General features: G+C 33.6%; 1 protein-coding gene across 1 annotated transcript; it reads left to right on the forward strand.

Annotated features, from left to right (window-relative positions):
- Positions 1 to 6,106: 6,106 nt before the first annotated feature.
- LOC137960342 (uncharacterized) lies at positions 6,107 to 8,165 on the forward strand. Its single transcript, XM_068807938.1, has 5 exons — positions 6,107 to 6,432; positions 6,751 to 6,857; positions 7,020 to 7,167; positions 7,339 to 7,533; positions 7,651 to 8,165. Exons 1-5 carry the CDS (start codon positions 6,232 to 6,234, stop codon positions 7,900 to 7,902), a joined length of 903 nt encoding a protein of 300 aa, XP_068664039.1. The 5' UTR covers positions 6,107 to 6,231; the 3' UTR covers positions 7,903 to 8,165.
- Positions 8,166 to 12,307: the final 4,142 nt, after the last annotated feature.

A 12,307-nucleotide genomic window follows, 5' to 3' on the forward strand; every position in this document is an offset into this window, starting at 1 on the left:
TTAAAAAATATCTTTCTTATGATATGTACTAAATTATTTATAATTATTTAAATATTTTAATGATTTATAGGCATAAATCTAAGTAGGTTGTGGGTCTAAGTAAATATTTGGAAGGAGAAAAATACAAATATAAAGCTTAATTATGTAAAACTCATGGTTTTTGGAATTGAGATATGTATCCAACTTGGCATCCAATAATCCCAAATCCTGACTTAGCTCCCAACAATCCCAAGTCTTTAATGCCTCTAATGATCCCCAAATCCTGACTCACCTAATCCTTTACCCAACTCGATCGTATAACCTTCTACAAGGAGACTCAAATATAATTAAAATTCAAATAATTATAAAAAACCAAAAAAATACCTTCATTATGATATAATATGTTATGTATAATTAGTTAAATACCGTAATAATCTTCTTATATAAACTTAGTGGGTTGTAGTTTAAGTAATTGTTTGATAGTAGAAAATGGAATATAAATATAAAACATAATAGTAATAGAATTATAGTTTTTGGAATTGGAATCAATACCCAAGTCGGCCTCCAATGATCTTGAGTCCCACGGCATAAACTTAGCTAAATGTTACGCATATATAATATAGTAACAAATATATAATATGTTATGCATAATTAGCTAAATATAATAATAATTTTCAGGGCATTAAATTCAGTGTGTTCATTGAACACATTGTTCATTGTGCTACCGAGTCTAAGCCCTTGTTTAGCAAAAGAGAAAGAAAAACAAATATAAAATCATCAATACAAGAATGACAAATATAAAGAAATTTGTCACATAAGACTTGAATTTAATTATACATTAGAATGCCAAATTATCCTTTCAAAATTTTTGTCACTCAAAACTAAACGAATCATTTTTATAAGCTAAAAGAATGATGAATTCCGATGAATGTCAAAATTTGTTGGGCATCTAGATGTATAATTTGTAAGACCCTGAAATATGGCACGATATAACTCACCTTCCTATTGTGATGATTGAAGTTGATTAAAAGATTGTGATGATGATGAACTCGGTCATTTTCAAATGAATAATTTTTCTTCGGATTATAATTTTCCATTCGATAAGGTGGATCAAATTGACCATAATATGTAGGCACTATGTACATGTGCGTTAACTACAGGTTGACTTTCTTATTGATTTTTATGATAACAACACTTTATAAAACTGACAATGTTCAACGTATTTCAAATATTTTACCTTCGAAAGACAATGCATCTCAAGATCTACAACTTCAAAATGAATAAGCCTAAACAAGACCTCAAACAACATTGAAGGATATCTCTTAAAGAAACACTCATGAAAGAAGAGACATCATGAAGATTAGAGTTTAGGAGTCATTGATATATATCTAAACTCAGTCAAAAGTGTAAGAGAGTTTATCTAATTCCTTTCTTTAAAGTCCAACGGTATACATGGAGTTTTAGGACATATATTGCATATACATATAGTTAGAAACATCATACACATCTTCTAAAACATGTTAGAGCACTTAGATTCAATCATTCCCGTGTTTTAAAAGTTAAATTAGTTGAACTAGCACTGAAATGATTGATCAGCCTCTACCATTGATTGATCATCCAGAAATGTGCAAGCCAAGATTATAAAGCATAATCAATTAACCATACTCGATTGATTGATCATCCAAAACATGGCTATTTCATGCTATAAAACATGATTGATCATCTCATTTGGGTTGATTGATCAATATTGTCAAGACAAGCAAAAGTTACATGGAATAATTGGTCATCCCACATGATTGATTGATCAATATTGTCAAGACAAGCAAAAGTTACATGGAATAATTGGTCATCCCACATGATTGATTGATCAGATCAAATCTTACCAATTAGGAAGATAAAATATGATCGATCATAGGAAGTTCACTAATTGATCATACTTACAATGCACAACTATTTTATTGATTGATCATCCCTTGGTAATGATCAATCAACTTAACTTTTCTAGACCAACGATAACTTATTGATCAATTAATCCATCAATAAATAAGTCAAATCCTAACAGAAAAAGAGTTTTTATGATCGAGTGATATCAATCAACTTACTGATTTTTGCAAACATGCAAAAAACGACTAGTGGACTTGGAGAAGTTATAAATACCCCCCACCAAACAACACATAGAGAAGTTAATGATAATTTATTAGCAAATCCATAAGCTTTCATTCTCAAAGACTTGCAATTTGTTCTCTAAAGTGTTTTGGACTAAAAGAGAGTTACACACTTGCATAATCTTCACTCTTTCTTTCCATCTATCCTTGCATTTTATACTAGACAAGTTCCTATATAATCTACATTATGTTGAAAAAGAAGCGGATACTTGGATTTCTCAAGGAGAAGGTACTCTCCAAGTGTTGGGTGTAAGTTTTCCCTTTCTTTATTTTTATTTAAGAAAAAATCATCTAGAACCTATTTAATCTAGATATAAAGACCTAGCTAGAGCTAGAATCTAGTCAATCTTTTAGGGAGATTGAATTTGTAAAAAGTGTGTATGGAACTACACGTGGCTTAAAGAGAGCCACAATCTCTTTGTGTGACTCTAGTTATTAGAGTTTTTAAATAGTGGCATTTCCCAAGCTAGGGTTCTTGGCAATAAATACTAATAGGGGAACATCAATAACAAAAATTCTTTTGTCTCATATGGGGTGTGAATGCTTATTTTACTTTGAAATTACTATATTGCATGATTGTTTTATTAAATGTCTTACTTAAATTTGTAACTTAAAATTCTCAATTCAACCTCCTTTTGAAAAGCCACCTGGGCCAACAATGTGTAGTCCTCCATATGTGGGATACACGTATGTTATCTTTGGATAAGGTTGATTTGGAGGTGTTGTATGTGACACCTATTTGGTTGATGATACAATAGTATTTGTCAGACTAAAATTATATTTTCCTTGTGGCTGATAATAAACACAACCACCCTCATGGGACTCATACTCAACATCCATTGCATCAATTTGATGTTTTTCATTTATATCAACCATGTTTACATTGCCTCCAACACTAGAACCTCGGTTGGGGTTTCTTCTTGAATCAATGTTATTTGTTTCAGACCTAAAAATATCATTATCTTCTTCATTTGTGTAAAACTATGAGTGAAGTCATCAACGAAATTTATCAACATTATCATCCAAAAATGGTTTTTGAACCTCCATAGTCTAAAAAACTAATAGGCCATCTTCGATAAAATATAATTCAAGTTTATTGGAATCTAAGTGTCATGATTATTATTCCTACTATTTTTTTATGTTTGTGCATTTTGGGTCCTAAACTTCATGTTGTAATAAAGATAAACAAGATCATTCAAGGGATATATCTTTTAATCAAATTTTTTTTGTTTCATATGGATGCTAACAAATGTACTCCAATTTCTTTTACATCCAGATTATACACAAGTTTAATCTAAAATTCTTCTCGTTATTTGTTGTAGCTTTGAGTATCAGACCCAAAATACATCCACCAATTAAGTAAAAAACATATACATCTATATGTTTTAGATATTAATAAGAAAACTATCATTTGTAAATTTGTAATGATTTAACATAAACTTTATACATCAAGATAGTATTCATCTATGGCTCCAATTATCACTCTGGTACCAAAGAGTCTCATTTGTGTCTCTTATTAGTATAAGCTCACCGATTGTACAAATTTATGTAGCTATATCTAACAATGTTTGCATCATAGTATCCTGTATTGGTGCTCTATAATAACAACCATATCCGATTGACATTTTTTGAACAATATCTTAGGATTTTAAAACCAATCCGCTTTCATACAAATGACAAGATATCTATTTTTTCAATGTTTATCTCTAAATACTTTTTATACTTTTGGGAGTAGTTTAACCAAAGAGCTAATTTAGTCCAATGAATAGCATCATATACAAATCTTGAAGGCAATATATTCTTACCATCAACAAACAAAATACTTTTACCAAAAGTAATAATATCAAAATCATTTTCTTGATTTTTCTTTAAAATTCATCTTAAAAAAACTATATGATCGACTTATGTGTTCTTTTTATTTATGACTTTGTTTCTAAGTCAATTATAGCTCTCAATCATTTAATGTAAAAAGTATTTTTAAATCAAACATGTATAGAAGATATAAATGTAAAGTTTTGTTATAAAATATTACTTAAATATTAATTAAAATATTTATAAATTATAGCATATCCTTACCTTTGAACAAGGCTCTCAAGTGCGATAAAATGAGTGGCAAAACCTAGTAATGTCAAGAAGAATTATTTTCTTCTCACTTGTATAATCTCGCATCATATCTAGCAATCATTTATGAAAATAAATAAAAATTGTAATTTTGTTGCATTTTGTGATTGCCCCATAAGGACATTTCAATTTGTAATTGTCTTAAATTACTAGATCAATATGTTGTTCAACATATAGACTTCAATATATAGTATATCTTTTAACATTTTGCCAACTATTTTACCATTTGATGCATTGTTTGTAACAATGTGCGTAACATTTTTTTTTTCTAATTCTTCAACAATCTCATCCATCAATTGAAACAAGTATTTGCGTCTTTCACTTTTCCACTACAATCAATTGATTTAATAAATATTATTCTTTTATTTGAACTAACAACGATTAAACTTTTTCCAGTTAGACTAGTCTAATCATCACATCAAAGTGCATCTCCATATTTGTCAATCATCCTTAAATGCTACAATGTATGATCTCATTTTATCCATTTTCTCATGTAACTATTTTAATTTGTTCTTAGCTATTATTAAATTTTATTTTCTAAAAAGGCCTAATATTATTTGTCATGCTTTGGTTAATTTACTGTAATAGTTATTTTTATTTAATGTTATTTGATTATTTTTTCCTTTCAATTTACTAATATTTAAAAGTTGTACTATTAAGTTTTAGTTAATTTAAAAAATTTAAAGTTTTTTATTTTTATTTTAATTAAATATTAATTAATATTTTAATATTTTGATTAATGGATTATTTTATTAAATAATTAAATTTGATAATGAAATAAAAATTAAAAATATATTATTTTTTATTAAATCTTAGTATTTTAGTTTATTTTATTTTATTTATTTATGTTCATTCATTTTAATTGTTTCACTTTTTTCTACTCTTTTATTTTCTTAATTTTTTATTTAATTAAAAATTTTGTATTATTTATTTATTTTTGTTCTATTTTAAATTTTATTAATTATTATTAATTTTAAGTTTAGTTATTTTTTAATATGGCTAAAAATGATAAAATATTATTCATTTTGATTAATTTTATATTATTATTTATTTGTTTATTTAAAATTTTCATTACTTATTTTTTGTAATTATTTTCTCTTTCCATTTCATAATCTTTTTATTTTCAACAATTAATATTTATTTGATTTCTATTTTGTTTTATTTATTTAAAAAATATTATGTTACTTATATGATTTGTGTTAAATAACATGTATGGTAGAGTTTTACATGACGGTCACGACAAGAAGTCTCATAAAGCCAAAATTAATATGGTGGAGTCTAAGAAAAGTCTCATGAAAGGATGTCTCACCAACAAAAGTCAATTAAATGTTTTAGTTATGTTATTCTTCTATTTATATTCAATTGTTCAATTATTCTAGGACTTATCTTTTAGTGTTTAACTTTGGGTGTAACCGGGACAAAAGTAGTTTAATTGTAATTAGATTCTACTAGTTTCTTCTATTATAAATAGAAGTTAATTGTACTCAGTTATAAACAAATTAGTAAAATATTTCTCTTTCCCGGAACTTCTTTTGGCATCCATAGAATGGGATACTATTGGACTTTTAAACTTCAAAAGAGATTTTCAAAATAGACTTATAGAGGAGATGTGAAAGTGAAACAAATAAAAAACAACTTGCTTTAGGCTTTTAAACTTCTGTCATATTTATGATGCTATCCCATTGAACCACCGAACTGCCGGTTTTAGCTAGACCCAATGGCTGGTCCGGTTCGTACTGAAACTTTTTGAATTCTGGATGCCAAAAGATACCCAATTTATTCTCAATAAAGAATTGTGGCAGACTAGCCGTTACGAAAACGACCTTTGCCACTCCTTTCCTCTTTCCGAAATTTGAAGCCTAAGGAATATTTATAGGATCGCCTTCTTTATGCCTCTTTGCCTTCACTCTTCTTCGCTCTCGCTCCCTTTGGTGATTAATCTCTGTAACGCAAAATACAAAGAAGAATGGCTCTCAAGTCTCTTGACAATGCTCTACCTCTCTCGCCGGAAAGACCGAAAAAGATCGCAAAAGTTGCCGCAAACTTGATCCGTACTCCGCCAAAGCTCGTCGTTAACGACGAGAACACGGCGCCGATGGATCCTACGCCTGAATATGCTGCTTCCCATGACCTTAAGCCCTTATCTGAGCCGAAAGCGAAGCTCGAGGTAAGCCGTTTTATTCTCTCTGTTTTTTTCATTTTCTATCAAACATGGTTGGCATTTTTTTAGGGTTTACTCCGAATTGTTTGCCGTTTCAATACAGCGACTAGAGAATTTTGAATACATACAAAGTTGCGATACCCGCACCATTTGGCCCTAGGTTAGGAATTTTACTTGCAGAACATTTCATGTTATATTATAGTTACTCCGAGCCTCAATTGGGTATTCCACCGATGCCATTTGTTCATTCCTGGTCATTTTCTTTTCTTCGATTTCTGGGTAGTTCCGAAGATATTTTAACATTCTAATTGCTAAAATCGTCAGGGGTTGATGAAAAGCTTAGATTCAAGGGAGTGGATGGTAGTCTGTGAAGCTTTGAATGATGTCCGCAGATTATCACTACATCATAGCCCACTCTTAGTCCCAATTTTGTAAGCGACTCTTACTCAGTTCATTTAATTTTTGTGTAGCAAGTGAGTCGGAAAGATTCAATGCCAATCTCATGGCTCTATATCTTGCATTTCCCTGGACCGATCTCATACTTCACTGAATAATAAATCCAATTTTCCTTTATACGTATTGATGTGAGTTAGGGATAAAGTTGTGTTAGTTTTGGTGAAATCCATGAAGAGTCCAAGGAGCGCTCTCTGCAAGACATCACTATTGGCTTCTGCTGATATTTTCCAGTGCTTTGGCCATCTTCTGCTCTCTTCACCAAGCAACGAAGCCTTTAATCAATTGGTAAGCGACCAAAATCCTCAGCTTTTGTACCTCACACTGCTCACAAACCGCTTGTTCTAGAATATTGGTCCAGCAGCAAGGCCTCTGAAAGAACGCTTAGAAACCAAAAAGGAATGCTTTAACTGAAAAATAAAATCGGAAGGTTCACTTCATTTTCGACCCAATGTGCAGCTACTTCGTCTTCTGCTGACGGCCTCCCAGGATAAGAAATTTGTTTGCGAGGAAGCACAGAAAGCTCTTCTTGCAATGGCAGCGTCTCTGCCTCCATGCCCACTGCTCCAAAATCTAGCTTCATACGTTAAACATACCAACCCTAAGGTCAGAGCCAAAGCTGCCGTATCTATCTCCGACTGCGTCTCCAAGATGGTACATTCGACCCTTCACATCCTGAAAATTTTCATATGTATACTGTACTTGTGAAGCTTCCTCGTTCGTACTCGAATGAAAATTTGCTGTTTCTGGACAATTTTCTGTTTTGTGCAGTCTCACGAAGGAATGCAGGAATTTGGACTGTCAAATCTGATAAAAATTGCTGCAGATTTACTGAACGATAGGTTGCCAGAGGCTAGAGAAGCAGCTCGAGGTATCGGGAATTCAGTTTATGAGGCGTTCATGGGTGATCATGAGAATGAGAAAACAACCGGAATAGAAGCTCCAGAGGCGTGGCAGGATTTCTGCTTGTCCAATTTACCAGCTATTTCAGCTCAGGCAATGGTTAATATAGCTCGCCGATAGATTACTAGTGTAGTAGATGTTTCGTCACTCCATAGTCAGTTTGTTAACGTTTGTTGTCTGTATTGTGTAAATGTTGTTTGCACGATACATAAGATTTATCTGTAGCAATATTGAGATTTGATGCTTATATTATACCCACAAAAAAAAAAAAAAGGTTTTTTAGAAGAGAAAGGATTATGTTAAATGGTTGGTGGGGATAAAAAGTGTCACTGATCATGAGTGTACATTCAAAGGCATCGGGCCTCACGAGGACCAACCACAGTTGGGAGATTACTCTTTTTTATAATTTTATTTTATTTTTACTTTTATTCTAGCTTCCCTGATTTTACGAGATTCAATCGATATGTAGAAGAGATCATCGATGAATATACCTAGGAGAGGGGGGGGGGGATGAAGTTCATCTTAATTACTTAGGTTATTCAAAAAAGTCGTTAGTGGCACACCAATGCCACACCAATGCCGTCAGGACGTGTCTTTTCCTCCCAAATTTTTTTCCTTCTTTCCCGCTTTCTTCTCCCTCTCGGCTTCTTCATCTTCGCACCCTCTCGCACTCCCTTCTCCTTCTCGGCCTCCCTTCTCCTTCTCAGCCTCCCTTCTCCCTTCTAGTCTCTCTTCTCCCTCTCCTTTTTCCCTCTCTCTTGGTCAACATATATCAGGAGATGAAGTTCATCTTGATTACTTAGGTTATTCAAAAAAGTCGTTAGTGGTACACCAATGCCGGCTTCAATTGAATGAAGTGGATAATCAAGATGAAGCCACCCAAGGCTCAAGCTGTGGAATCAGGAATCCGCACGATTTTTTGAGTCATCCACTTGAAGCCATCGGGACGTGTCTCTTCCTCCCAATTTTTTTTCCTTCTTTCCCGCTTTCTTCTCCCTCTCGGTCTCCCTTCTCCCTTCTAGTCTCTCTTCTCCCTCTCCCTTTTCCCTCTTGCTTTGTCAACATATATAAGGAGATGAAGTTCATCTTGATTACTTAGGTTATTCAAAAAAGTCGTTAGTGGTACACCAATGCCGACTTCAATTGAATGAAGTAGATAATCAAGATGAAGCCACCCAAGGCTCAAGCTGTGGAATCAGGAATCCGCATAATTTTTTGAGTCATCCACTTGAAGCTGTCGGGACGTGTCTCTTCCTCCCAATTTTTTTTTCCTTCTTTCCCGCTTTCTTCTCCCTCTCGGCTTCTTCATCTTAGCACCCTCTCGCACTCCCTTCTCCCTCTCGGCCTCCCTTCTCATTCTCAGCCTCCCTCTCCCTTCTCCCTTCTAGTCTCTCTTCTCCCTCTCCCTTTTCCCTCTCGCTGCTCTCCTCCTCTTGGCCTCCCTCTCTCTCTCTCTTGCACTCGCTCTCCCTCTCGGCCTCCCTCTCCCTTCTCCCTTAAAAATCCTTCCGATTTCCTTCGCTTTTCCCCATTCTAGCATCAATTTCTTCGATTCTACTTCGATTTGCTTTGATTTCCACATTCGATTTCCCCATTGAGCTTCAAAATTTCCCAAAATTTAGAAGGTAATCTTAAACCCTAATTTTATTTTCAATTAATATACTGTTGTATTTGATTTAATTTTAATTTATGTGTCCAATATTTATATTGATTGTTTAGTTATTACATAATTTTTAGGATTTGGTTAGGATTTATGGTATTTAGGGTTCAATTTCGTCTTTTGGGAATAATTTCGGGTTTAGGGGTATTTAGAGTATGGTTAAGGGTATTTAGGGTTTTTTTTTTTTAGGGTTCTCGGTCTTAAGGTAGGGTAAATAGAAATTAGGGTTTAGAGGCTTAGAGTTTGGGGTGATAGGGTTTAGGGTTTGGGGCTTTTAGGGTTTTTATGGTTTAGGCATTGGTTTACTTTTTGGAATTAGGGTTAGTGTTAATAGAAGTTAGGTTTGGGGTTTAGGGTACTTTATGGAATTAGGGTTAAGGTTTAGGGTTTAGGGGCTAATTGAGGGCGGGTGGATTCCAGTTCAAACTAGGCTGAGTCGCCTACATGGGTGTCCATTAGCCAACGAAACCTGACCCCCATCACTAACGAGGTATGATTTGTAGTGGTCGTGAAGTCATATGGGGCTCTACCAGGGGTGTTCGGTGAATTTGGACTTGATGAATGTGTTTTTGCATTGTTTAGGGCATCTGCAATGGAATTAGTTTGATTAATTTTTAATTGCTATAGAATGTTGTTGAATAATTTTAAAGTGCTATGGAATGATCTTGCCAAGTGGTGAGGAAATTCGGGTGTTATAAATATCTACCACGTTTTATTTTGTTTAGTGGTTTTTTGTGTTTCCATGTGTCCCTAGTTACTATGACCAGTAAAGGTTGCCTGATAAAGTTTTTTCAATGAGGACCATCTCGAATTTAGATTAGAAATGGCTAGAAGTTGACAGCAAAATGATCGAACATATGACATTTGGACCTTCGAAGAAGACAACAACATTGCTCGATCTCTTGGTCGAGCAGGTCAATATGGGGAACAAGTTATCCAATGGGGTTTGGAAGCATGAAGAGTATATAGACTGTGTTAATAAGTTCAATGAAGACGCAATCAATAAAAAGACTATTGAGTAGCTCAAGAATCAAACAAGATCATGGAAGAAAACTTACCAACCAATAACGAGTTATCTCAACACTAGTGGGTCCGATTGGGATGCAACCACACAACGAGTTACTGCTTGTCATTTTGTATGGCAAGACTACATCAATGTCAGTAAATCAAGTTGTACAACAAAATATTTTGTATGTTTATCGCTTTACTAGAACTCTATTCCAAGACGTCTAAAAGATATTTTTCTTTTCTTTTAGGAGCATAGAAATGCTAAGAAGTATAAACGTGAATGGTGCCCACTTTATGAAAAATTTGCTTTGGTAGAGGGAAACTCAATAGCCATGGGGACAACAAGTCAAACGAGCGTAGATCTGAGTGATGATCTCCTTTTTGAATCAGAATGGGCACTGATGGACGAGCTTGAGGATGTCAATGTAGTTAGGGATACTCCATCGCCATTCTTTAGCAAGAATGAGTCGACACCTGAACAGTCTCGAATAGGTAACTCGTCACCTTCAACTCGTCGTAGACAGAGAAACAAAATGTCCACTGATAACACTAGTAGATTCATTGATGCAATGAAGGAAATCACTCAGGCAATTAGGGATGTCATCAAGTCTAAAGATGGAAATGCTAGTAATGATTGGTACAGAGCCCTCCAAGAAATCTCGGACCTGCCAATAGAGTTAAAGTTTTGTGTTTGCGAATGGTTGGAGACGCCAACTAAGAAGGCCATGTTTACAAAGATGACGGTGGAAGAGCAGCTTTAGTGGCTTCAATTTTGTTCTCGTGTATTGTAGTAATGAGTTTTAACTACACTATCTACTTTGGGATAAGCGTTTTGTATTTTAATGATTCTTTTTGAATTATGACATTGTAAGACATGTCATTGATGTTTTATGAATGTCATTATGGTTAAGATTTATTTTCATGATTGTTGTGTTGTTATTGTGTGGATGAATATGGTGGATGAGTATGGATGTGGGCAATTGAATGGACATGGTTGTGTAGGGTTGTGGACAATTGAATGGATATGGTTGTGTAAATGTGTAATTAAAAATAGGCTATGATTGAAGATAGGGGTGTGTTTTTGTTTATGACTTTTAAGAAGAAACATGACTTTTAGGTTATTGTATTTTTAGGTTTTCATGGATATTACGACATACGAAGAAAAGATTGCAACTATGCTTGCGTTCACATGTATTTTGTTCGCCATGAGAAGATACTATTTCTACCATTGCAATAGACATGTACCACATTCTTGTGGGATTGATGGTCATTTGTATTTGCAATAGGCACTAGACAAGTCACCTATTAAATTTTGAAAAGTTTATAAGATGAATCAAATTGCATTTTGCAAATTAGCAGATACTTAATAGTAGAAGATTTTTATCAGCCATAAAGACCATCTCAGTGGAAGAACAACTTGCATATTTTTTCCTAACTGTTGGTCAACAACAATCTTATCGTGTCAGAACATAGATGTTTGATAGATTGAAACGGACCATAAGTACGTATTTCAATAAGGTGTTGGATGTTATTCTCAAACTTCACTCTGATTACATCAAACGTCCTTCAGAATGCACTCACTCAAAAATTTTAAACAATCCAATGTTTTGTCCATACTTTAAGGCAACATCATTTGCACTCTAATGAACAATTTTAGATTAATATACAAAGTTAGTCAATATTAAATGAAATGGTATAATTAGGATTATATTAGGCCTATTGATGGAACTCATACCAAAGTGAACAACAAAGATTCTGGAACAGAAAAGGCTATCTCTCACAAAATGTGATGGCCACATGTACATTTGACATGCAATTCACTTACGTGTTTGCTGGATGGTAGGGATCAATAGCTAA

This window comes from Aristolochia californica, unplaced genomic scaffold, assembly GCF_029961685.1.
Source record: "Aristolochia californica isolate CCGP_79_NKW_82.1479 unplaced genomic scaffold, dmAriCali1.0.hap1 SCAF_3, whole genome shotgun sequence".
Taxonomy (NCBI): domain Eukaryota; kingdom Viridiplantae; phylum Streptophyta; class Magnoliopsida; order Piperales; family Aristolochiaceae; genus Aristolochia; species Aristolochia californica.

What these genes read in the sequence shown, in the direction of transcription:
- LOC137960342 (XM_068807938.1), top strand. Translation starts at nt 6,232, where the DNA reads ATGGCTCTCAAGTCTCTTGACAATGCTCTACCTCTCTCGCCGGAAAGA. An exon ending in AGCCGAAAGCGAAGCTCGAG is followed by an intron (nt 6,433 to 6,750) that starts GTAAGCCGTTTT and finishes TAAAATCGTCAG; the next exon opens with GGGTTGATGAAAAGCTTAGA. An exon ending in CCACTCTTAGTCCCAATTTT is followed by an intron (nt 6,858 to 7,019) that starts GTAAGCGACTCT and finishes GATGTGAGTTAG; the next exon opens with GGATAAAGTTGTGTTAGTTT.